The sequence below is a fragment of the Rhineura floridana genome, chromosome 5 (genome assembly GCF_030035675.1).
Source record: "Rhineura floridana isolate rRhiFlo1 chromosome 5, rRhiFlo1.hap2, whole genome shotgun sequence".
NCBI classification, from domain to species: domain Eukaryota; kingdom Metazoa; phylum Chordata; class Lepidosauria; order Squamata; family Rhineuridae; genus Rhineura; species Rhineura floridana.
In genome coordinates, this window is record NC_084484.1 from 497844 (window position 1) to 525612 (window position 27769).

At 40.9% G+C, this 27769-nt stretch overlaps 1 protein-coding gene across 11 annotated transcripts in view; it reads right to left on the bottom strand.

Moving 5' to 3' along the window:
- CFAP99 (cilia and flagella associated protein 99) overlaps positions 1-27504 on the bottom strand; it is a 207489-nt gene extending 179985 nt beyond the window's left edge. For 3 of the 11 annotated variants that reach the window (XM_061629784.1, XM_061629780.1, XM_061629781.1), the window contains exons 1-3: positions 27066-27502; positions 16056-16137; positions 5835-5963 (exon numbers count right to left, since the gene is read on the bottom strand). In XM_061629784.1, the coding sequence (XP_061485768.1) occupies positions 5835-5963; positions 16056-16094 (168 nt within the window). In that variant the 5' untranslated portion in view covers positions 16095-16137; positions 27066-27502. Of the gene's footprint in view, positions 1-855; positions 1004-5834; positions 5964-15427; positions 16034-16055; positions 16138-22261; positions 22426-27065 lie in introns of those variants that run through there. The other 8 variants (XM_061629779.1, XM_061629775.1, XM_061629783.1 and 5 more) reach the window with 7 other exon arrangements.
- Between the last annotated feature and the right edge of the window lie 265 nt (positions 27505-27769).

Sequence of the window (27769 nt, forward strand, 5' to 3'; positions counted from 1 at the left end):
CCCCTTTGCGGGTGACTTGGCTCCAAAGAAAGAACAGGGGAGCTCATTGTTCCTAGCCACCATCCTTCTCTTTTTGAGAAAAAAAATAGATCAAGCAAACAAGAAATAATTGAAGCCAAAAGTAGAAGAGTTTTTAGATAGATTTTGTAAATATTTAATCCTATGTGCTTTTAATGGAGAGCTGAAAAACTAGCAAACTGCAATGGAGCTGGCAGGAAGTGAATCTAAGGAGAGGTAGTCCAGCCCACTCAAGTAAGCCCTCCAGAAGAATTCTTCTTCCTGCCAGTGGAGCAAGTGGGCAGTGACAACCCATGCAAGACTCCCCTCCTCCACTGCAGGAAAAGTTAGGTTTGACTGAAACAGGGAGAAGAAATCATACAAGATGAGAAAAAATGTTTAACAGGCAGGGGGCAGAAGGAAAGGGGTAAAATATATCTGAGGTGCACAGCAGCTAAATTTCTGACAACCAGCTTTTGAAGGCATAGGACAGTCTTCCAGGGGAAAAGGATGGAGGGAGGGAGATTTAGGGGACAATTATATGGCTGTGTTTTCTTTTCATGCTCAATTTCTCTTTTTTTCCATTGCAGTCTTTAAAGGCTAGACTTGCCAACTGACTTGAAAATCTTCAGTCAGGTCTGCTCCTGTGGCTTTAATAACCCTATAACATGCAAAGCTCAGTTAGGATGATTGAAGGGCATGGGAACCAACATGATCCCCTGCTAATGTCACCCACTGCTAATGCCACTGACAGCCATCCAGCTTTAAGGCAGCAGTGAAACTGGAACTAACCACAGGATAGAATATCATACCCTACCAATATTCCTTAAATATATCTGTGAAAGGTGTGGCACTTACCAGTTGTAGTTTCCCAGCATTTTGAAGTGTCCATGAAAATGGAAAGCCCTCAATACAACATGTTAAACAGTTTCTGACAGGCTACACAGAAGAGGACTTCTGCAAGTTGAGGCTTCAATGGACACTAAAGTATTGTGGCCTGGTACTCCTAAGGGGAGCAATGGGAGGGCTAAATTTCACATATCAGATTGAACCAGCCAGCCAATTATTCAAATGCAAACTTCTAAGGTTTTTTTGGGAAGAGGTAGTTATATTCCATTCTTACTTAGGAAACTCAGAGCTCTTTGCATGGGGATGGAACTCTTACCTAGGGCTTGTCCACATCGGAATTCAACGAATGCTTCCAGCTGTTTGCACTCCCATTTAATTTATTTATTTATTTTATTTTATTTAGTTTAATTTATATACCACCCTAAGCCCGAAGGCTCTCTGGGTGGTGTACAAAAAGATAAAAACAAGCACAATATATAAATACAATAAATAATTAAAAAAAAAAAACAATAACGAACCAAACAACATCCAAAATACGGAAATGCTGTTTAAAATACACTTTAAAATGCCTGGGAGTATAAAAAGGTTTTCACCTGGCGCCGAAAAGATAGTAGCGTCGGCACCAGGCGAACCTCATCAGGGAGACTGTTCCACAGTTCGGGGGCCACTACTGAAAAGGACCTGGTTCTAGTCATCACCCTCCGAGCCTCTCGATGGGATGGTACTCGGAGGAGGGCCTTAGATGTTGAGCGTAGTGTACGGGTAGGTTCATATTGGGAGAGGCGTTCCACCAGGTATTGCGGTCCCATGCCGTGTAGGGCTTTATAGGTCAAAACCAGCACTTTGAATCTAGCCCGGAAACAAATAGGAAGCCAGTGCAGACGGGCCAGAACAAGTGTTATATGAGCGGACCTTCTGGTCCGCGTCAACAATCTGGCCGCTGCATTCTGGACTAGCTGTAGTTTCCGAACAGTCTTCAAGGGCAGCCCCACGTAGAGCGCGTTGCAGTAGTCCAGTCTAGAAGTTACCAGAGCATGAACAACTGAAGCGAGGTCGTCACTGTCCAGATAGGGACGTAGCTGGGCTACCAATCGAAGATGGTAAAAAGCATTCCGTGCCACCGAGGCCACCTGGGCCTCAAGAGACAGGGAAGGATCGAAAAGAACTCCCAAGCTACGAACCTGTTCCTTCAAGGGGAGTGTAACCCCATCAAGAACAGGATGAACATCCACCATCTGAGCAGAGAAGGCACTCACCAACAGCGTCTCAGTCTTGTCTGGATTGAGCTTCAGTCTGTTAGCTCCCATCCAGTCCATTATCGCGGTCAGGCAACGGTTTAGCATGTTAACAGCCTCACCTGAAGAGGATGAAAAGGAGAAATAGAGCTGCGTGTCATCAGCGTACTGATGACAACGCAGCCCAAAACTCCTGATGACCGCACCCAGCGGCTTCATGTAGATGTTGAAAAGCATGGGGGACAGTACCGATCCCTGCGGGACTCCACAATGGAGAGTCCAGGGTATCGAGCAATGTTCCCCAAGCACCACCTTCTGGTGGCGACCCACCAAGTAGGAGCGGAGCCACTGCCAAGCAGTACCCCCAACTCCCAACTCCGTGAGTCTTCCCAGAAGGATACCATGGACGATGGTATCAAAAGCAGCTGAGAGATCAAGGAGAATCAACAGAGTCACACTCCCCCTGTCCCTCTCCCGACAAAGGTCATCGTACAGGGCGACCAAGGCTGTTTCTGTGCCAAAACCGGGCCTAAAACCAGATTGAAATGGATCAAGATAATCAGTGTCATCCAAGAGCCCCTGGAGCTGGCCGGCAACCACCCGTTCCAGTACCTTGCCCAAGAACGGAACATTCGCCACAGGTCTATAGTTGTTCAGGATTTCTTCAGGAGTGGTCTCACTACCGCCTCTTTTAGGCAGTCAGGGACCACTCCCTCTCTCAAAGAGGTGTTTATTATCTCCTTGGCCCAGCCGGCGGTTCCGGTCCTGCCAGCTTTCACCAGCCAAGAGGGGCAAGAGTCCAGCACAGATGTGGTCGCCCGCACCAGTCCAAGGATCTTGTCAACATCCTCAAGCTGTACAGACTGAAACTCATCCAATAAACAAGGACAAGACCGTGTTCGGGATGCTTCATTAGATCCCACTGCCATAATATTGGAGTCTAAGTCCCGGCAAATGCATGCGATCTTATCCTGGAACTCATCACAGCGGGCTACAGATGAATCTATGATGTCCCGAGGGCCAGAATGTAAAAGCCCTCATACGATTTTAAAGAGCTCCGCCGGGCGGGAGAGGGATGCCTTAATTGTGGCAGCAAAATATCTCTTTTTTGCTGCCCTCACCACTACTATATACCGCTTAGAAGAGGCACTCACCAAGGCATAATTGCATTCGTCAGGAGTTCACCTCCATCTGCACTCAAGCCTCCTCCTCTCTTGCTTCATCACTCTCAGCTCCACGGTATACCATGGAGCTGTATGAGCTCTACATAGGAGGGGGCGCATGAATTTGTGTCATCCACATGACAGCCCCCCCCCCACCTATCCTGATGCTTTTCTTTTGTAAATCTGGATTTCTTCAATATGAGATAACCTAAAAAACGGGGGGAAATCTGGGTCCAAAACATTCCACTTGGGATTGTGGATGCTTTGGATCAGGAGTTTTTGGTGAGTGGATCAATCGTTGCTTATGTTATTCCCCTTTCTGCACCACTACTTCCTCCATGTTTTCATTTATTTGCTGGCTGTGTTCAAACAGACTTACAGCATGCTCCTGAATTCAGGAGCATATTCCTTTTGAACAGATTTGCACAAAAAAAGAAAACTGCAAAACTAAACATTAAAAATGTGTACATTTCAAACATCAGGTTTAAACAACTCTGTGTTCTTGTGTTTTGTACTTATTTTGATTCTCCCAGTACACAGTGCAACTGCAGCATAATAGAAATTTTTTTTTTATTTTAAACACTCAGATTTGCACACAAACAGAACACTGTGCTACCAAATCATTAGGCTCTTCCAGCTTCATATTTTTCATTAGGAAATTCTTATGATTTTAAACTCTTTATTTTCAAGCTTTTTGTAAAATGTGTATTTACTGCTAACATAATACATCCTGGGCAGGGAAAGGTTTTTGGAAACAAGATGTGGGAGCAGCCATGTGTTTTCAAAATGCCTACATGTGGAAGATGTGTGAGCAGCTAGCTGTGGCATGTTCCACTGGTGCTAAATCGGCACAGCAGAAACAACAAATTAGAAGTCATGGACAAATATAAAAGGGACCACTTATGGGTATGGACAGGAAGCACCAACCTTACTCCTCATATTCAAATACATGCGACTAGTCTGGTGTAATTCAAATGGAGAAAAAGTGGATGCAAAGCTAAGGGTAGAAACACACTCACTGTTCTGCCGGTTCCAGTGCATTTCCACCTCTCTCTTCTGAAAATAGGGGCACACGACGCTAGGGAAAACCTGCCCCTTTTTACTGTAAAACCTGATGGGAGCAGCTTGAGTGTTTTTTTTAAAAAAAAATTCAGCATCAAAAAAACTTTGCAACTGATCAGCTTTTTATGTACGTCGCCTAGAGTGGCTGTTAACTCAGCCAGATAGGCGACTCAGAAATAAAATTTTATTATTATTATTATTATTATTATTATTATTATTATTATTATTATTATTATTATCAACTTGTTCCTTCTCCAGGTATGGCTAATGGAAACACCTTGTTCTGGTGAATAGTGTGTTCACAGCCTAAATCCTGTTCAAATGTGGACAGGTCCCATGTCTCTCATCTGAACACTCATCAGTCTTTCACAATGTAATAGCATTATGTACCCTGTCTGTTTGTATCTCTGCATGTTGTCCACAGATGCAGGGGAGCAGGTGCAGGTTGACTTTTCTCAAGCTACCCCCATCTAAAAATTAGAACTTTAACATAAGTCTCAAGAGCAGCATATCATCCTTAAAAGAACATGTGAACAGGGATCTATGCTTATGTTTTGTTGTAGCACACTCAGTCTCATTAAAGAGGTATTAACTGCCCTGTAATCTTTCTCACAATGTCTGTCCAGGCAACATAAGGAAAACTGTCCCCACAGATGGGAGGCTGGAGAGCTCTAAACATTGATTAACCAAAGTTCATCCCCTCCCCCAACTCCAAGAAGAGCAAATCTCTGTGAAATTTCATAACAGAGGGGCAGGGAATACAAGTGGAAATTCGTGATATTTTACAGTGATAGGGAGGGGGCAACCTGCACCTGCTCTCACTACACCTGTGGACAACATGCACATATATGTTATGTACAGACTGGTGATGAAGAAGGTGAGTAGAGAAAGAACAAAAGAAAATTTCCTTTCCCCTTCTTCATTCATACAAGTCTATTCTGTTCCATTTCTGCATGTGTTCCAAACCAAGCCAATTTCCATGCAGATTTAGTGACATAAACAATTTGAAGCAAGGAAATTCAAGAACTTGATTATCTTGTTTTTTAATTTTCTTTTTACAGATAGCAGCCACCTGGAGCAGCTAGAATTTGCAGTTCTTGTCAGACGTATTTAAAATGCAGCCAAAAATCCCTCCATGTCCATGATGGTACCTGATGACGTGGTGCCATCGCTTTCAGGAAAAGTTTTTTCCCTTAAAGTCTCCCTGAGAAGGATTGCACATCATCAGATTCTATTGCTCCCAGAAAAACTTCCAGCTGTATTTTACACATGGCAAGAGCTTTGCATGCTAGTCACTCAAGTCAGCTTCTATCTCCAAAAAGAATTTTAAAAAGAGATTCTGAAAAAGAGATTTTTTAAAAGAACGTGGGAAATCCATGTGGAATTTTGATCTAGTTTCCTTGCTCCTACTCCCCCCCCCCCATCCACTGATGCCTGGTGACATTAAAATTAACATTGCTTGGTTCTAAACAAGAAAAAATTCCAACTTAAGATGGAAAAACTGTAGATAAAGTGGCATTTTGCATACCTGGAACACTTTAGCCGATTCATCCAAGAAATGTCCAATGCTCTCATTTTCATGACTGAAATTATTAAGCTGCTGAACTACAATTTCAATGTGTTTCAACTGGCTGCCCATCTTCACTTGAAGAGATTTCTGTAAATCATGAAATTATACTGTTTTCACATACAGTTTAATCTAAGTATAAAATCTTAACAGATATTCTTTGTTGCATTAATACCTTGGCACAGCTACTTTTCCATAAACAAATGCAGTAGTGGCTAGAGCCACCAACCTTCTTCCTGAATCTGCCCATAGAGCCTTGATTCATCAGTGTTCCTTTGCAACTACATTAAGTGCTATGTATGTATGTATGGCTTTTAATCATCGTTTTCAAAATATGTACTAGGAAAACTGGATCAACAAGCAGTTACAAAAAGTTACAACAATATACAATCTGCAGAGAAGAACCCCAAGTTAGATTAATCCAGGTTCCTATACAGAAAGATTGGGCATATATAGCTCAGCTAATAGGAAATAACTAAGGCACTATGATAACTGTTTGATCCTAATCACAGAAAAAGGTAAAGGTGCATTAGTCCAATATACAGTATTGTGTACATCCCAATCTCAGAGTGGCGAGAGACTTCCAGGGGTTCCTGTGCTTACTCAGGGTAACTGACTCCTAACAGAGCAGAGCAGAGGGAGCTGTCTCAGTTGATCTACAGGTGAGGACATATAAGCAAGACAGCTTTCAGAGAGCAAGCGAACAGAGTGAGCGAACACGAAGAGCAAACAGGAGTTTGACAAAGGAGATGTAGTGAGGAAAGGAAAAAGGCAAGAGGGCTCTGAAGCCGTGTGCTCTAAGCCGTGTGCTCTGAATGGATCCATAGCAGCTTGATTGGAAGGGGTGTGTCCTGATAGCTATTGGCTTAAGGGAGTGGCCTGAGAACTGCTGAGAGCAACAAGCAGCAGCTGTGTGTGCTGGGACTCTCATTCTGCTTCCTGACTCCTAACAGAGCAGAGGGAGCTGTCTCAGTTGATCTACAGGTGAGGACATATAAGCAAGCCAGCTTTCAGAGAGCGAGCGAACAGGCAGACCAAACAGGAGTTTGACAAAGGAGTGCCACAGGGGAAGGCAAGGGGGGGGGTGTCCATAAAAAAAACAACCAAACAAATTACTAATTCTCCTTGTACAGTGCACTGCATACTAGTGGGACTCTCAAGCTTACCCTGAAGTAGGACAGGACAAAGCACAGCCCACTCCAAAACAAGTAGTTAGAAAGAAACAAAACATAGGAGAGAGTATGAACGGGAAGGATTCTCCAGCGGTTGTGACCTGCAAGGTGTGTGCCATATTTGTTTTCTTCCCTGAGAACAACATGGCATACACCTGCAACAAGTGCAAGCCCGTGGCACTGTGGGAAGAAAAGGTGAGAGGCCTGGAATGGTGGGTGGCCACACTGAGGACTATAAGAGAAGATGAAGAGTTCTTAGACAGAACATTGAAACAACAGCAGCAAAGAGATGTGGAGGTGGAGGAGCAACAGCATGTGGTAGCAGAAGAGGAGACTGCTTTGGAGAGGAATAATGAAGTGGAGGAAACTCCATGGTAAAGGGTGACAGGAGCAGAAGAGCTAGAAGACACCCTTCACCAGTGGAGCTATGGAACCGCTTTCAACCACTCAAAGAGGAGACTGGACAGTCTGTGGAGGACAGCCTGTGGGGGAAGAATTACAGGAGACCCCGTACGACAATAAGCAAGAAGCTGAAGCTCAATCAAGCATGGACAATGAAACCACGCCCCACAACAAGAAGAGTACTACTAGTGGGAGACTCCCTACTGCGTGGGATCAAAACCCAAGTATGCAGAGAAGATCCGTGGACTCGCCAGGTATGCTGTCTACCAGGAGGACAGATTAGAGATGTGACAGAAGGGTTGCCATCACTCATCAAGCCCACTGACAGGTATCCCTTTCTCCTCATCCATATGGGAACAAATGACACTGCCAAACGGAGCTATGAAGAAATCACATCAGACTTTGAAGCTCTGGGAAGGAAACTCAAGGACTTTGGGGCCCAGATAGTTTTTTCATTGATCCTTCCAGTACTTAGAAGAGGAGTAGAAAGGGAAAGAAAAATACTCCGTGTGAATGAATGGCTACGAAGGTGGTGCAGCCGTGAGAGATTTGGATTCTGGGCTATGCTTCCTGGAAGATGGACTGCTGGCAAGTGATGGGTTGCATCTCACAAGGACTGGGAAGAATGTGTTTGGCCACAGCATGGAGAAGTTCATCAGGAGGGCTTTCAACTGATTCATTGCCTGACCGCGATAATGGACTGGATGAGAGCTAATAAACTGAAACTCAATCCAGACAAGACTGAGACATTGTTGGTGAGCTCTTTCCCTGCTCAGATGGTGGATGCTTATCCTGTTCTTGATGGGGTTACACTCCCCTTGAAGGAACAGGTTCGTAGTTTGGGGGTCCTTTTTGACCCTTCCTTGTCGCTCGAGGCTCAAGTGGCCTCGGTGGCACGGAATGCGTTTTACCACCTGTGCTTAGTAGCCCAACTACGTCCCTATCTGGACAGTGATGATCTCGCCTCGGTTGTTCACGCTCTGGTAACTTCTAGACTGGATTACTGTAACGCGCTCTACGTAGGGCTGCCCTTGAAGACTGTTCGGAAACTTCAGCTAGTGCAAATTGCGGCAGCCAGGCTGTTGACAAGGACCAATCGGTCCGCGCATATAACACCTGTCCTGGCTTGCTTGCACTGGCTACCTATTTGTTTCCGAGCTAGATTCAAGGTACTGGTGTTGACCTATAAAGCCTTACACGGTGTGGGACCGCAATACCTTGTGGAACGCCTCTCCCGCTATGAACCTACCCGTTCACTTCGTTCAGTATCTAAGGCCCTCCTCCGGGTACCAACTCACCAGGATGCCCGGAGGACTGTTACTAGATCTAGGGCCTTTTCTGTGGTGGCCCCCGAATTATGGAACAGCTTACCAGAGGAAATATGCCTGGCGCCTACGGTTCTTTCTTTTAGGCGCCAGGTTAAGACCTGGTTATACTCCCAGGCATTTTAATGTTTAATGCTTTATGTTTAAAGTTTTTAGTTTAATGTGTTCCTTTGTTACTGATTTTATTCTATATTGTATTTTAATCTCGTTTTGTACACTGCCCAGAGAGCTATTAGCTATGGGCAGTCTAGAAATGAAAATAAATAAATAAATAAAATAAATAAAGGGGAGGGAGCTGTAAACTTGGTTGTAACGACAGATGAAGGCTTATGCACAGTAGCAGGACCAAAGAGATGGGCTCTAATAGAGCCCAGTAATATCCCTCAGAAAAATGTAATAAGGAAGCCAAGCCATAAATCACATGGTCTTCAATGTCTGTATATTAATGCACAGAGCATGGGAAACAAGCAGGATGAACTTGAACTCTTAATACAGGAGGGCAATTACGCCTTGATAAGTATAACTGAAACTTGGTGGGATGACTCTCATGACTGGAATACAGCAATTGAAGGATAGAACTTGTTCAAGAAGAACAGAAGGAATAAAAAGGGAGGTGCAGTTGTGCTATATGTTAAAAATATATATCCCTGCACAGAAATACAGGAAGATGAGCTTGGTGGCTCCACCGAGAATATCTGGATTAAAATTAATGGGGCAAGTAACAAAAGAAATGTGGTGCTTGGAGTCTACTACCGACCACCCAATCAAGGAGAAGATGAGAATGTAACTTTTGAAAAGCAAGTTGCCAATATTTTGAGGAGGCATGATGTAGTTTTAATGGAGGATTTCAATTATCCCGGTATCTGTTGGGAGACAAATTCTGCCAAACACAGCCCCTCCAAGAAATTTCTGACTTGTGTTGTGGATAATTTCCTCCTACAGAAAGTGGAGGAAGCAACCAGAGGATCAGCTATCCTGGACTTGATTCTAACCAATAGAGATGATTTGGTGGATGAAGTGGCAGTTACAGGAACTCTGGGGGAAAGTGACCACACCATACTTGAATTCTTGATTTTAATAGAAGCAAAAGCTGAAAGTAGCCATACGCACACCCCGGATTTCAGGAAAGCTGATTTTAATAAACTCGGAACAATTGTAAGTACGGTTCCATGGCAAGCCACTCTAATGAGAAAAGGAGTCCAAGATGGGTGGGAGTTTCTAAAAAAGGAAATTCTAAGAGCGCAATGGCAAGCAATTCCAACAAGGAAAAAAGGGGGGAAACAGCAGAAGAAGCCAATGTGGCTTCACAAAAAGCTTAGAGATGACCTGAAAACAAAAAAGGGACACATACAGGAAGTGGAAAGAAGGCCAGGCCACAAAGGAAGAGTACAGGCTGGTATCACGGAATTGCAGGGATGGTGTCAGAAAGGCTAAAGCTGAGAATGAGCTGAGGCTAGCGAGGGATGCTAAAAGCAACAAAAACGCTTTCTTCAGGTACATCCATAGTAAAAGACAGAGAAAAGAAACGGTGGCACTGCTACTCAATGAGGATGGCAAAATGATAACAGATGTCAAAGAAAAGGCAGAAGTGCCCAATTCCTACTTTGGCCCAGTCCTCTCCCAAAAAAGGGCCTATGACCCTCCTGGGAAACATGAGTAGAAGGGTTAGGATTGGACCTTGAGATTGATAGACAAATGGTCAAGGAATACCTAATCACTTTGAACGAGTTCAAATCGGCAAGGCCCGATAAACTGCATCCTAGAGTATTGAAGGAACTGGCTGAAGAACTCTCAGAACCGCTCTCTATTATCTTTGCAAAATCATGGAGGACTGGTGAAGTGCCGGATGACTGGAGGAGAGCTAATGTTGTCCCTATCTTCAAAAAGGGCAAGAAGGAGGAACCGGGGGAACCACAGACCAGTCAGCCTAACATCAATCCCTGGAATGCTCCCCTTTAGCATTCAGTTTAAAGCCCTCCTGATGAACTTCTCCATGCTGTGGCCAAACACATTCTTCCCAGTCCTTGTGAGATGCAACCCATCACTTGCCAGCAATCCATCTTCCAAGAAGCATAGCACGTGGTCCCAGAATCCAAATCTCTCACATTGGCATCACCTTTGCAGAGCTTGGAAAAGTTACTTTTTTGAACTACAACTCCCATCAGCCCCAGCCAGCATGGCCACTAGATTGGCTGATGGGAGTTGTAGTTCAAAAAAGTAACTTTTCCAAGCTCTGCACCTTCGTAGCCATTCATTCACACGTATTTTTCTTTCCCTTTCTACTCCTCTTCCAAATACTGGAAGGATGGATGAAAAAACTATCTGGGCCCCAAAGTTCTCGAGTTTCCTTCCCAGAGCTTCAAAGTCTGATGTGATTTCTTCATAGCTCCGTTTGGCAGTGTCATTTGTTCCTTCATGGATGACGAGAAAGGGATACCTGTTGATGGGCTTGATGAGTGATTGCAACCCTTCCGTCACATCTCTAATCCGCCCTCCTGGTAGACAGATACCTGGCAAGTCCACGGATCTTCTCTGCATACTTGGGTTTCGATCCCACGCAGTAGGAAGTCTTCCACTACTAGTACTCCACTTCTTGTTTTGGGGTGTGGTTTCATTGTCCCTGCTTGATTGAGCTTCAGCTTCTTGCTTATTGTTGTACGGGGTCTCCTGTAATTCTTCCTCCACAGGCTGTCCTCCACAGACTGTCCAGTCTCCTCTTTGAGTGGTTGAAAGCGGTTCCATAGCTCCACTGGTGAAGGGTGTCTTCTAGCTCTTCTGCTCCTAACTGTCACCCTTTCCCATGGAGTTTCCTCCACTTCGTTGATCCTCTCCAAAGCAGTCTCCTCTTCTGCTACCGCATGCTGTTGTTCTTCCACCTCCACATCTCTTTGCTGCTGTTGTTTCAGCATTCTGTCTAAGAACTCTTCATCTTCTCTTATAGTCCTCAGTGTGGCCATCTGCCGTTCCAGGCCTCTCACCTTTTCTTCCAACAGTGCCATGAGCTTGCACTTGTATGCCATGTTGTTCTCAGGCAAGAAAACAAATATGGCACACACCTTGCAGGTCACAACCACTGGAGTATCCTTCCCGTTCATACTCTCTCCTATGTTTTGTTTCTTTCTAACTACTTGATTTGGAATGGCCTTTGCTTTGTCCTCTCCTACTTCAGGGTAAACTTGAGAGTCCCACTGGTATGTGGTGCGCTGTACAAGAATAATTAGTCTTTTTTTTTAGTGACCTCCCCCTTGACCTCCCGTTGGAACTCCTTTGTCAAACTCCTGTTTGCTCTCCCTGTTCGCTAGCTCTCTGAAAGCTGGCTTGCTTGTATCTCCTCTCCTGTGGATCAGCTGAGACAGCTCCCTCTGCTCTGCTCAGTTAGGAGTCAGGAAACAGAACAGTGTTATACTTTTCTGATTAAGGAGTCAAACAAATTTAAATTTTACTAGACTGTTGAAGAGGGCAGTTTGACTTATTCATAACCTGTTTTGGAAACCTTCCCAATATGAAGCTTTTCTGGGAGTAACCCCACTGAATTCAGTAGGATGTACTTTTGAGAAGACATGGTCAGGATTGTGCTGAAAATTAATGGGACGTTTGAGTGAACATAGAAAAGAATTGTGTTTGTATTGTAAATCTTTCTCTCCCCTCCAATCTTTTTTTAAAAGTGGTTAGGCAGGTGTCACTGCTTTTATTTGGTAGGAAATTAATACTTTTTAAAAAAAAATAATGTTCTGTAATGGCCAACTGGTTTTGACAATAAACTATTTTCTGGGGTGTATGTATTTTTACATCTCCAGTGTATATATGGAGTCTGTCCAACAACCTTGTGAGGGAGGGTTTATTTATTATTTGATTTATATCCCACCCTTCCTCCCAGCAGGAGGATTGGAAACCAAGGCAGCTCACAACAAGAAATAAATCCCTTTAAAATCCAATATCCATAAAACAAGTATAAAACAGTTGTAAAGCAGCTTAAAATGGAATGATTCTGAATTTTGGATTGGGTGAATGAAGTTCCTTATCACTGAATTGGTCCTGTGCATGCTTCCAGTAAGACACATTTAAAGCACATACAACTCACACTTAAAGTGCATGACTTCCCCCAAAGAATCCTGGGAAGTGTAGTTTCCCCCTCACAGTTATAGTTCCCACTACCCTTAAGAAACTACAGTTCTCATGATTCTGTGGTGAAATTCATGTGCTTCAAATGTATGTTGAATATGCTTTAAATGCATAGTGTGGATCTGCCCTAGCATGCTGTGCATTCATTAGTGAATTGAAAAGAACAATTTTAAAAGATACTTTTCAAAACAGGGCTGTAGCTCAGCGGTAGGGCACATGCTTTGCATGCAAAGGACCAAAATTCAATCTCTGGAAGAGACTATTGCCTGGAATCCTGAAGAGCCAATACTAGTTAGTCCACATCATCAGTACTGAGTTTAGGGTTGCCAGGTCAGAAGCAACCCAAAACCTGAGATTTTAGGGGTGGGTCTGAGTGATGTCACGGGGCGGGCCCAAGTGATGCAATTAAGCATGATACATTAAGCATCAATCACAGTTGCTTGGAACTTACAATTAAAAAAAATCTGACTGGAAATTAAGCTAGACATCTTAGCTAAAAGATGGAGCCTGGGTAGGGAACATTTAATCTAGCCTACTTGCTTTCGGCAAGAAAGGTTTAACTGGCCAGGCCAGTCACCAGAAGGTCACTGTAGGAAAAAAGGAGCCTAATGTTGTGGAGATGTTAGATGGGAGCATTTGGGAGTAAAGATGGATGCCCCTGAAGGCTGCAATTCTAAACACACGTACTAAGGGACTAAGCCCCCATAGAACTCAACAGGATTTACTTCTGAGTAGATATAGTTTGGATTGTGCTGTTGGTAAAGCTTGACTAGGGATCCTCTGCAAAGATATCCATATCCAAGCGGGGTTGGCAACCCCCTGCCTGGAATGCCCTGCCCTTATCTTTTAATGTGGCTGCTCCAAATGTCTTTACAGATTTGACCCTTCACTTCAGAAAGAGGTCTGAGAAATGAGTAAGAGTAAAAAGATTCTCTACCCTTTCTGTCTGCATAGATGCCCTCATCCTTCCCCTGCGCCCAACAGAAGCTCTGGGGCAGGCGGGATGCAGTGGTATCTCATAGAGGACACCCTCCCCTTTCATGGGGTGTATGACTTGTCCTGGCCCAGAGCAGATTTTGGGGTGGGCACCCCCAATTACTTATTTTTCCTGTATGTCTTTTTCTCCTTTGATTTTGTATAGATGCACACTTCTGTGCCCTGTGCCCAGCAGAAGCTCTGGGCCAGGCGGGACGCAGTGGCATCTCATAGAGGACACCCTCCCATTTCCTGGGGTATATGATTTGTGCTGTCCCAGAGCAGATTTCGGGGTGGGTACCCCCAGTTACTTATTTTTTCTATGTGTTTTTGTCCATTTTGATTTTGCATTGATGCACCCATGCGTGCCCGGTGCCCAGCAGAAGCTCTGGGCCGGAGGGGATGCAGTGGCATCTCATAGAGGACACCCTCCCCTTTCCTGGGGTATATGATTTGTCCTGGCCTAGAGCAGATTTTAGGGTGGGCACCCCCAGTTACTTATTTTTTCCTGTATGTTTTGGTCTGCATAGATGTCCTCTTCCGTGCCCTGTGCCCAGCAGAAGCTCTGGGCCAGGCGGGACACAGTGGCATCTCGTAGAGAACACCCTCCTCTTTCCTGGGGTATATGATTTGTCCTGTCCCAGAGCAGAGTTTGGGGTGGGCACCCCCACTTACTTATTTTTTATGATTTTATGACATCATTATGTATTTATGATATCAGAAGCCTGATGATTTTGATTTTTTACATGTATTATTCTTGACGTGGCGAGTCCCCCGATCACAGTGATATATCATACAGGGTACCCCAACATATATTTTGGGGTTCAGAGACATGTTAAGTTTGGTTTGAAGTTGCTGTAGTTGTCAACTCTTCTTTTTTAGTGTTTTGAACTTTCAAGCAAATAAGGAACTGCGAACTAGGAACCAACTTCAGCGTCATATCAGTTAAATAGATTAAACAGTTGCGGGGGGTGGCTGACATTTTGGTGTATATCTCGGGAACCATACCACCTAGAAACATTTTTTTAAAATTGAAGCTGAGAGTCTGAAGATTAAGGGGTGCTAGCCGGAGACCCCCCAAAAAACCGGAGACTCCAGCCACAAACCGGAGACCTGGTAACTCTGAGCTAGATGGCACCAAATGACCTGACTTAGTATAAAAGAGGAAAGAGACCCAAGGGCCACAGTGACTCCAAAATTTATTTATGTATCTTATTTACAACATTTATATACTGCTTTACTGTAAAAACAACCTCAAAGCTTTTTATAAAAGGAATTAAAACAATAAAATTATTGGCAAAAACAGTTAAAGACAGGTATTTAAAAATATTCAAAATAATAAAGCCAACGAGTTAAAAACAGATAAAAATATAATAGCTTCTACATGCCTGGGTGGGCTTGCCTAAACAAAAATGTTTTTAGCAGGTGTCAAAATAAGTACAATGAAGGCACCTGCCTAAGGCAGGGAGGTCCAAAGCACAGGTGCTGTTACACTAAAGTATCGATTTCTTACAAGAGCTGAACAAGTACTATGCGGCACCTAACATGGAAAGCATACCTTGAACTTGGCCTGATAACAGATCGGCAACCAGTACAGAATTCAGAGGAGAGGTATTATGTGCTCATAGGGTCCCACTCATGTCAGCAATCGTGCCACAGCATTCTGCACTAACTGCAGCCTCCAGGTCAGGTTGTGCTGCATGGGGTTTCTGTGACCTTGGCTGACTGGCTGCCAGTTTTTTAGTTTTGCTTAGGAATCCTGACTGGCTGTGGAATGTTCAGTCTTCTGTCTTACTCATAGGAATCTTGTGGTTGATATGGTATTGCATTTAGAAAATCATCACTATCTTTTCTTCTTTTTACAATTCCTTCACGTCTGATCTTACTCCCTTAACAACAGTGCTTCCATGTGGTCAGCGAGCCCCCTTAAACCTAATGATGATGCACCTTGTTATTTGCATGATGGTTTGCTTCTTGCCCAATAGTGCTAAAAGAGAATTCACATACTGGGAAGTGTGGCTTCAAGTGCTGTTGTTCCCGACTTCCGGGTGAGCGCCCGTGGCGGGTTGAGGTTCCCTGAGTGAGCTCTGTATCAGGGAAATGTCAAGTGGTAAACATGCTGTTCAGGAGTATTCCTTTGAACAGCTAAAAATCCTCTCTGGATAAGGAGAGTGCCTGAGATTTACCATAAGTGTCTCAAAACGCCTTTGTTTGTAGGAGACCATCGAGGAGTCGGAGGCTGAATGCGAACGGAGCGGAGAACGAGACCTAGGATTACAAACAAGCTTTACCAACTTAAAAGAGCCTTGTTCAGGCACAAGATCCGCGTACAGCTCACCTTCTTAATCACTTTATTGGGGCTATTTATGTTGGAAGAGAGGTCTATCGAAGGTCAGTTGAAATTCAAGCCTTGGTGAATTACCTTTTTTTTTACGTGCTAACAACGAAGAAAAATGGCGGTTATAAGAGACTTTATTTAAATTTGAATGGCAAGGAGCTTAAAAGGAACTTGGATATAGAAAGCATGTAATGGATAAGAGGTTTTCATCCTTGAAAACTGAAGACTTTCTGACTCAGAAAGATTGTTTTCTCATCTGATAAATCTGCCTTGCTGGTCTGGATGGTGGGAAATATACTATTCATTTTATTTTACTTATTCATCTTTGGCAAGGTGTATGATAGGTGGAAAGCTAACTGTGGTTCTATGATGAAATTGTTGTTAGGTAGATAGTTATAAGTTACAAGCCTGAGCCGGAAGAACAAAAAAAGAAGAAGAAGTTGGGGAGGCTTGTCCCTTTAACTTTTCTACATCATGAATACAAGAAAAACAGGCAAGAATGCAAAAAAGATTATTGAAAGAAGGGGCTCCACAGATATGCCAGAAAGGTCAAGCTCTTCAGACTTGGTACAGAAAATGATGGAGGAAATGAGATCTATGAACAGTGATTTACAACAAAATATGGTAAAAATGAGTTTAGATATAAAAGAATAGATGAAACAAGAAATGGATAAAGTGAATACAGACTTAAAAAAACAAATGAAACAGGATATGACTATAATTATGAAAAAAGAAGTTAATGAGATTAAAGAAAAAATAGAGCAACTGGTGGGGGAAGTAAAACAAGTTACTGAGAAAATGGGGATCTTAGAGAGCAAAACTGAAGTTTTAACTAGGAAAATGGAAAAAGATTTAGACAATGTGGCATTGTTAGAACTCAGAGAAAAAGAACATTGTTTGAGATTGAGGGCGATTCCTGAGGACTCGGATGAAGATATTAGAGAAAAAGTGGTCAAGGTTATAGCAAACTTTTTGAAATGGGAGGAAAAATGACTGAATTGGAGATAGATAAAGTCTATAGGATAAACACACGATATGCCAGACTGAGACGTGTTCCAAGAGATGTGTTGGTGTATTTTGTTAGAAAAAGGACTAGAGATATTGTTCTACAGCAACACTACTGTTAAAATGCAAGTGGGTGATAAAGAAATAATTGTGCTCAAAGAAATTCCCATCAGGATTTTGCGTAAGAGAAAAGACTATGTTTTTGACAGATAAACTCAAACAAAATAATATCCAATTTCAATGGAACAAACTGGAAGGTGTTATTTTTATATATAAACACCAGTGGTTCAGACTGAATACTGTACAGAAAGCAAGAGAATTTTTGGAAAGATTTAAAGATAATATGGAGAAACAACAAATGAAAGATATTGAGTCAGCAGAGGCGAAAGCAGGATAGCAACAATTTATCCCTGAAATGGAAGAAGATAACTTGGTATTGGGAGATACAGTAATAGACACTTTTAAACTACAAGCTTAATAATGGCTTACAAATACTTAACTTGGAATATAAATGGAGCCAATGCTCCACAAAAGAGGAAAAAAATATTTCATTATTTGAAAAAGTTAAAATTGGATGTAATTTGTTTACAGGAAACTCATATCAGAAAAAAGGATACAAAGTATCTGATTTATAAGAGTTTAGGGGAAGAGTTTGTTTATGCAGGATTGAAGAAAACAAATGGAGTTGTCCTGTATATAAATTCTGTACTATGTCCAAAGTTGATATTAACTGATGAACAGGGTAGATATACAGGAGTGGAAATAACTATACAAGGTCTTAAGACTTTAATTTGGGGCATTTATGGACCAAATGTCGACAAAACAAGATTTTATAAAGGACTGATGGATAAGTTGATAGAGCTCTCATATGAGAATTGGTGTATTATGGGAGATTGGAATGGTGTGGTATCTCCACAAAGAGACAGAAAGTCTGGAAGAAAAATTAAAGTGGCACAGGGTAAGTTGCCAAAGATCTGTTTTGATTTGCTGGACAACTTAGAGTTATTGGACGTATGGAGACACATTAATGGGGATTTAAAAGAATATACGTATTTCTCTGAGAGACACAGAACTTTCTCAAGAATCAATATGATTTGGCTGTCAAAATCTGCAGTGACCAAGGTTTTTAACGTAGAGATATTACCAAAAACGTTTTCGGACCATAACCCTGTGATCTTAATCTTAAAAAAAAAAAAGAGGTACGTTTCGATGGAGGTTGAATGAGATTCTAATGCAGAAAGAAAAGGTGCTTGCAGATTGTAAAAAGAACTTAAAAGAATTTTTTGAAAATAATTTGAATAAAGGAACGGATGTTACAATGGTTTGGGATGCTAGTAAAGCTTTTATAAGGGGATACTTTATTCAGTATAACTCTGTATTAAAAAAGAAAAAACAAGAGAAAACAATTAATTTTGGATGAGATAAAAAGGAATGAAGATGAATTAACAAAAACTCCTGCGAAGATATCTATTATAAACCAAATTAAGATGTTACAAAAACAGTTATCAATGTTGACAGTGAGGGAAATTGAGACGAAGATGAACTATGTCAAACAAAGAAGCTTTGAGTTTGCAAATAAACCGGGAAAGTGGTTGGCATATAAATTAAGAAAAGAGAGAAAGAAAAATTTGATATTAAAAATTTAAGAAGGGAATGAGGTATTGACAGACAACGTAAATATCCAAAAGGCTTTTTACCAATATTATTCATCTTTATATAAGAACCAAGATACTATGTCTGAAAAAATAGATGAGTATTTGATTAGGCAGCAGTTACCAAAAATTACAGATGACCAGAGACAAACTATTAATGAACCTATAACGGTAAGAGAGGTCCGAAGTTATTAAAAAGGTTAAATTAGGAAAAGCACCAGGGCCAGATGGTTTATCAGCATGTTATTATAAATGTTTGGAGGAGGAACTTTTGTTACCTTTACAACAAACAATGAATTCTACAGAATGGAAAGATACCTGACAGCTGGAAAGAAGCTAATATTGCTTTAATTCCTAAAGAGGATCAAGATCTGACTTTATCGGCCAATAACTTTATTAAATAATGACTACAAGTTATTTACAACGATCTTAGCGGAAATATTGAAATTAATTTTGCAGAAAGTTATTCATGAGGACGAAAGTGGCTTTTTACCTAAAAGACACTTGCGAGACAATGTTAGAAGTCTGTTGGACATATTGGAATATCTGGAACAACATAGTGACAAACAAGTAGCATTGGTTTTTTTAGATGCAGAGAAGGCTTTTGATAATTTGAATTGGAACTTCATGTTTAAAGTCTTGGAAAAGATGAATTTTGGAGGCAATTTTATTAAATGGATTAGATCAATTTATACATTACAGAAGGCACAAATAATTGTGAATGGTGAACTAACAAAGGGCTATGAAATACAAAAGGGAAGAGACAAGGATGTCCACTGTCTCCACTTTTGTTTATATTGGTCCTTGAGGTGTTGCTCAGAGACATAAGACAAGAGGAGAGAATTAGGGGTGTAAAGATTAAAAAAGAAACACACAAATTGAGAGCTTTCGCTGATGATTTGGTGATAATTTTGGAAAAACCTCTGGAAGGATTAGAGGAGTTAATGGAAAAATTAAAGGATTTCGGGGTATTGGCGGGCTTTAAGATTAATAACTAAAAAACAAAGATGTTAACAAAAAATATGGGTATACAAGACCAAATTGCAGTAATGGAAAAACCTGTTTTTACAGTGGAAGAAAAGGTGAGATACCTAGGTGTTACTATTACAAATACGAACCATATGTTATTCCAAAATAACTATGTTAAGATATGGACAGAAATTAAGAAAGATATGAAGAGATGGGATAAATTACAGTTGTCATTATTGGGAAGAATCTCTGTGATAAAAATGAATGTATTGCCTAGAATGATGTTTCTATTTCAAACAATACCTGTGATAGCAAATGATTTACCTTTCAAAAAATGGCAAAAAGATATTTCTAAGTTTGTATGGCAAGGGAAAAAACCAAGAATTAAATTAAAATTACTACAGGATGTAAAAGAAAGAGGGGGATTGGGATTGCCAAATTTGAAATTGTATTTTGCTGCCTGTTGTTTAGTATGGGCGAAGGAATGGATCTTGTTGAGAAATAGAAGGTTATTGGAGTTAGAAGGGCATGACCTGAGGTTTGGATGGCATGGTTATTTGTGGTATGATGAAGTTAAAGTTAATGTAGATTTTAAAAATCACTTCATAAGATGTGCTTTGTTGAGAATATGGCATAAATATAAACCAAGGCTATGCACTAAAATGCCACTATGGATTTCAGTGCAGGAAGCTTTTTATAGAAATGAACTTTTAGCAAAAGAAAGATGGCTAACTTATCAAGATCTTTTGGAAAAGGAACAAGGCGAATACAAAATGAAATCGAGGGAACAGCTGGCAGCAGAGTGTTATAGTTTTTATTGGTTTTCTTATTTACAGTTGATGGAAAGATTTAAAATTGATAAAAGAATCTTTGATTTTGAACAAGGTAAATCTGAGTTTGAAATGAGTTTGTGTACAAATGATGAACATGTAATTGCCAAAATGTATAATCTTTTGCTAAAAATTGAAATGGAAGAAGAAAAAGTAAAAGACTGTATGGTAAAATGGGCTAAGAACTTTGGATATACCATACAAATGGATCAATGGGAAAATATGTGGGCGAAAGGGCTGAAATTTACATTGTGTCATAATCTTAAAGAAAACTTTTATAAAATTATGTATCATTGGTATATGACACCAGAGAAACTGTCAAGAATATACAATGCTGTTCATAATGAGTGTTGGAAATGTAAGCAACAGGAAGGGACTTTTTATCATATGTGGTGGACATGTAAACAAGAAAAACGTTTTGGAGTAAAATACATAAATTAATGCAGAGAATTTTAAAGATTAATATTCAATTTAAACCAGAACTCTTTTTGTTGGGCTTGATGGACGTATAATTAGAAAGGAATCATGGAAGAGTGATTCAATATATGGTTACTGCAGCGAGATTACTATACGCACAAAGATGGAAGGATACAACACTACCAACAATTGAAGAATGGCTACTAAAACTAATGGACTTGGCAGAAATGGATAAGCTGACGTGTCTATTGAGAGAAAAAACAACAGTCGCATTTCTCAAGGATTGGGATCCCTTTCTGAGTTTTTTGCGAGACACAGAAAATGAATTAGTTATATTGGGATTTGATGATTAACTAGATTATTTAATTGAGAAAAAAGGAGATTATGTAATTTATGAGTGAACAAGGTATCTTTATATGTATCTGTTATAGCTGATCGAAGATAAATCGGAAGTCATCTGTTTTTGCATTTTTTCTCTTTATCTTTCTTTTGTATTTTATCTGTATTTTATTTTTAAAAATAATAAATAATAAAAAAGTGCTGTTGTTCCCAAGCTACTGCCTGTGAAGGTACACCAAACCATGTCTGTTTTCTCTCTGTCAATTATTACTCACTGGAATTGGGGTGGCTGTCAAAGTGAGTTTATAGCAGCCCACTATGTAGGCAGGAAAGAGTAGATAATCTTCCTGGAGTTGGGAATACAATGTTGTAAGTTGGAGCTCCTCTGGTTCCAGTTCATGTATTAATAATAATAATAATAATAATAATAAATTTTATTTATTGGTCGCCTATCTGTCCAGGTTAGTGGACACTCTAGGTGACTTACAATAGTAAAAACAATACATAGTATAGACTTCCGGGAAGGGTGACTTTGCTTGTGCCTTCTTTTGAGACGGGCTCCCGCCTCAAAAGAAGCTTATTCAGATATAAATCAGTCAGAACATTTTTTTTTTTGACTGATGAAATTTCTCCCGGGCAGGGAGAAACGTAGAGATCAACCTCAAAAGCCTGTTTTTGTTGGGAGGACTGGATTTCATTAATTTATGAGAAAAGGTCCAGCCAGCAATGCTGGACGGACTTCCAAACTTTTGCTCTATCTGTTTAATGCGATACGTTTATCTTTTCTTCAAAGAGAAAACCAACTAACAGGCAAGCACCCTTCTTTCTATTATTTTTCTTACTTGGTTTAAATTGTTGCAGCAAAAGGAGATTTGTCAGATTGATCGGCTTTGAAGTACTTCTGGGTGAGCTATAACTCTTCTCTGTTATTCACGAAATTAACAGCTTATCTCTGTTTCTGTTGCAAAAAGCTGTCCTGGAAGTGCATTCTAAAGATATAAACAGAAGAGGGATTTCTATTCCGAGGAATGTTATATTGTCTGGGACTATTCTCTTTTTGGTCTATTTTATTTTGACGAATCTGCTTCTTCACGACGCCACTAACTGTTTTGATGCTGGGAACCAAATTTGTTTTGTATTCTTGAACATAGAGAGATAAGGCAGGCTGCTCTGTTTATACTGTGATGTCATCAAGCCTGGAATATTAACCCAATTGTTGCTGAAATAAGAAGTGGTTCTTCTTTACTTCTGTTTTGCTTTGTTTTCGTGGTTTTAAAAATGGCAATCAAGAAAGTGGCTGAGAATCTGGAAGTAATTATGTTTCAGAAAATAATGGATGAGATTGAGATAACGAAACAAACCCTGCGACAGGGCAGTAAGGAGCTGAAAATTGAACTGAGCAAAATGACGCAGGAGTTTAAAGAAACAGGGGATCCTGTGAGAGAGGAGAATGAGATCAGAGATGAGAAAAGAAAAAATAAAGGGAAGATACAAGCCCTGGAGATTGGAACAAATGTGGAATTGGAAAAAGATCTGGAGTTTATGGATATTAGAAATAAAATCTACTGTTTGGAATTTAACGTTATCTCTGAAGAAATTAATGAAGATATTAGAGATAAAGTTATCAATGGCTTGGATAATCTTCTGGACTGGAATGACGTGATGGAGTTTGATATAGTGAAAATCTATGGAATTAACTGCAGCCATGTGACAATGGAAAAACTCTCAAGAGATGAGCCAGTGCATTTTGTAAAAAAGGAGAACAGAGATATGACTTTACAACAGTACTTCAGCAACTTATTCAGAATGGATGGCAAGAAAATATTTGGGATAGAGGAAATTCCCATCAGACTCTTATTATATGACTATGGCTATGACAGCAAGATTATTATGGAATACTGATAATGGAAGATTGGACACTGAAATTACTGGACTTAACAGGACTATTGAAGATGGAAGATGAAATTAATAGGGATAATGGAATAATGGCTATTGAAATTATTGGACCTAACAGATTTTGATGAGATGGATTAATCGACATGTTTATTTGGAGAAAAATTGATAGATATATTTCTTAAAGAATTGAAACCTCTCTTTGACTTTTTGTGGAAAGAATAAAGTAATGTTTATGAGATTTGATGATTAATTAAGATAACTACTGGAGGAAAGTGATCTTATAATATAATTTAAGAGACAGGATTGTTATATATTGTAGACCTATAACTGAGTTGATCTGTGACAAATGGGAAGTCAATATTTTATTTTTTTGTTTAATCATTTTTGTTTTGTTTTGTTTTTTGTCTTTGAATGTTTTATGATTTTGTTTTGTATGTTTTATGAAAATTTGAATAAAAATTATTGTAAAAAAAAAATATGTGGTTCTAATGTCGAGAAACTGACAGAAATTATTACAGACATAGAATCAGCAAACAAAGGAAAGAACTCTAGTCTCTAGGAACTTTGAAGTGAGCAGAGAAATTTTGACTTTTTGGCATTGTGGCCATCAATCAAACCTTGCTGCAGTGCAGAGTCTATCATTGTAACTGTTCCAGAACTGAAGATGTGGAAGGCTAACCTTTTTGCTTTGAACATCTACTATATAGAAGAATAAAACAAAGCTGCTACATTCTTCCCTGAAGCAAAACTATTTCCATAATAGCATGATGGAATGTTTACATAGCATCAGATCCACCTTATTGATATATCGTTGTACAACATGCCTGGTCACCAGACTGGAGAAATCTCAGACTTGAGATAGAAAATACAGAAGCCCATGTTTTTCTGAAAACATGAAATGATAATAAACTTTGCCTAATTGTATTTATTCGATATCTTAGAAAAGTACCAGGTTCTACAGAAAAATCTGTAATGTTATAAGCTTAAACTTCTCAATATACTTACTTGCAGAGATTCAGCAATCAGAAAGCAAGTACTGAATTGCAATTCATGTTGAAAGTGTGCAAGCAGCAGAACATTTTCTAGCAGAATGCCTTCTACTAAACAGGACACCTCCACACAAAAAACCACATTTTGCCTACTGACAGCCCATATTCCAGCTGTTTGTCTTTGTTCCTCCCCCTCCCCCATGCACTGAAGGCATGTCCTAAATTTCAATCATTCACCTTTCCTGCTTGCCCACCTCTAAGACTGCCTGTGTCCCCACCTTTCCCTTCTCTGATCATGTGCAACTTTTTTTTTTGCACTTCCTGGTCTCCATTTTGTGTGATGTTAGGTGAGGGCAGTATTCAAAAATGGTGTCTGGAGATTTTGTTTAGCTTGTTCAAGTTCATCTCACTTTGTTGCTTTCCTGCAACAGCCCAGACTCCAGCGTTCAGTCAGTCAGTCAGTGTTCAACTCACCCTGCAATTGCCCTGCTGATCCATGCAATGTTTTTTTTAAAAAGTAACCCCCCCCTTTAAAAATATTTTTTGCCTGAAATGCTAGGAACGGCTGGCAGCAGTAGCTGCAAAACATGCAAGTAGGGGCTTCAAACTTGGGGATGTAATTGGCTCCATAAAGGGAGGTAATTCTACCAAATTGCACATCGCTAGCTCTGCCAGTTTTGGTGCTGGCAGCCTGCAAAATTGCCTATCATTAAGAAATTAAAAATAATAATAAAATGGTGTTTGGGGGATCAATCAGGACCATTCAACTGATCCTGCAATTGTTCTGCTGGTCCATGCAACACCATCTGTTTTTTTAAAGATTTAAGTCTGACATGATGGGCACAGGCAAACATACATGTAGGGACATTAAATTTGGTGACGTGGTTGCTCAATGAAGGGGAGTAACCTTACGAAACTGCACTGGTAGAAAAGGTGAACTCTCTCAGGAAGTAGCGGGAGCTGCGTAAGTCTAATAAAGAAGTCACAGCCCACAAGAAGGGGGAAGAATTGTTTGAGGTTTGCAAAACAAAAAGTTTTGAAGTACAATGAGTGTACAAGAGTGTACACATCACCCCCTCTCTTCCCCTCTCCATCCCTTCTAAAGCCTGAAAACATTGCAAAAGAGTTAAAAAAAAAAAAAGCAGCCGCAAAAGTAAGCCAGAAGTGGCTGGCAGCCAACAGGAAGATGATGAGATTGCATTCAGAAGTACAAATGAGGAGTAGAGGAGTCAGAGTAGGCAGTGCTTAACCACCCACTTCTGAAAACCCCGGGTAAGACATCCAGAGATCCTTTACAAGCAGTGCTTTACATGCAATTCCCTCACCCCCAATTCAGATTAAAGCAGGGTAGGGAAAAATCAATGCAAACTGATAGAATTGTGCCCATAATCTTACAGTGAATGACACAAACAAATATGACAACAAAAACTGTTAGTGCATGGCTAAACATAGCTCTGCCTGCTGTTGTCCACTTTCTTTCAACCAGAGACAGAAGACCATGTCAGCCTGTCTCAGAGATTCATGTTGAGTGGGATTTTATAAAAACAAGCTTTCAAAGTTCTAGACAATTTTAGTTTTTTTATATTGCAATCATTTGCTATTAAAATACATGTTTCGTGACTTTCATATATTTAAATAAATGTGCGTTTCTTTAAAATGAAGATTAAAAATGCCGTTTTGCATCATTTTAAAGGGCCCTTTTAAGATCATTCCCACCTAGGGATGGAAATAGCTGTCAATTTCTGTCTCTCAGTTTCTCCAATCTGAAATTAAAGCTTGCTCTCCCAAATACTCCTACCGGGGAGTAAGCCCTCTCCATAGCCTTCTATTGCAATTATTTTCTTAGATTGACCTTTTTCCTGGTGTAACTTTTGCCTGGATTGGGACCTGCAGGAGCACTCCAAACACCAGTTGGATGTGGCCTAAGTGCCCTCTCCTCAGCCCCTCCCCTGACACCCCCCCAACACTGCCCTTTTTCAGACTCAACTTGTGCTGACCTTGGCTGAGCTGTCTGGGTCCCAGTTGCCAGCTGAGGGACTTATGGCAGAGTATCTGGGCCGAGCCAGGACTCAGCCGGCTCACCTGGAGATCCACCACATCCAACTCCCCTCAGCCAGGCGTAAATGCAAGTTGAGTTGTGCCCTAAGGTACACATTTTTGCAAGCAATTTCTCCTAATGATTTTTGGTTACTATTTTCACAAATATATTCATTTTATGCATACTTTCCCCTCTTATATACATTTTTGTAAACACTGTTTGGTTGGAGAACTGCGTTGCAAAATTCAGGTAAGGGCAAATTTTGAAGGATGGCTTCGTTTTGGTCCTCATGTTGTTTTGGAGTGAATTTGATATTTTGGCTTTAAATACAGAAAGAATCCAATTTCTCCCGCATTCCTATAAATCTCACCCAGCGTTTCAGTGAGAATTCCCTTTTTTAAAAAAGCCCAGCACAAGAGTTTGATTTGTTTTGTTTCTAGCTCCCGGGCTACAGGATCGATTGCGGAGCAGTTATTACTTGCGCGGGGGGGGGGGCAATATAGTTTCCTCGCTTGGGAATCCGTGTAATCATTGTGGGACTGGATACAGCTGAATGGGTCTATCGGGTCGCGGCAGTTTATAAGAACATCGCCACTGAGCCCAGAAGACCCAAAAGAAAAGTATACACTAAATATTAAAATGTCCACTAACGGACACATCTTCAAACATGTATTTAAACGACGGCCTCCTGCAGCATAAGTCCCATGACAGCAGCCCTCTTACCTCACGCGGACAAGGAGTCCCCTCCTGTCCCCCCTGAGATGCCTACGAATAGCGACGAGCAGGAGCGTCAGGGAGTCCGGGCACTTCTGCAGCCTGGCCAAGGCATCAGCGGAAAGGCGAAGGCAAAGCCGCACCGAACGAAATAAAATGGCCGTATTTGTTGATTTCTTGTTGCGTAGCAACCAGTGAAATACTGCGGGAAAGTGGCTGTTAATGTTTGTGTGTCCCGAGAAGACACAGAAATAATATACCGTTTTAAAGTTCAATTATGGCTGGAAGAGAAGTGAAACCGTATATAGTTTGATTAGATACAGCAACACAAGGAGGAACATGGAACACTACAAGCGTAATAATAATCTTGATATCTCCTTTGGAAGACCGCGGCCGCCAACCCACTCCAGTCGCTCATCTTCCCAGCAGCAGGAGCTTAGCGGACTTAGTCAGCGAGATCTCGCACAAAAATCTGTTTCTGCTACGCAGCAGAACCGGCATGGTCTTCCTATGCTTTATTTCAATTGTTTTTGCCTCCGATGAGACAGATAAAGGTCCAGTTCCGATCTGGTCGGCTCACTCATTCCCACTTCGAATATGACATGAAAAAGGGTATTTTGTGGGGGGAAAGGTACTTGAGCGAACTGAGTTTGAGTGAGGGGAAGGGGATGGCGGGTTACAACAGATGGTTTCTCTTGGTTGTTGGGAAAGGA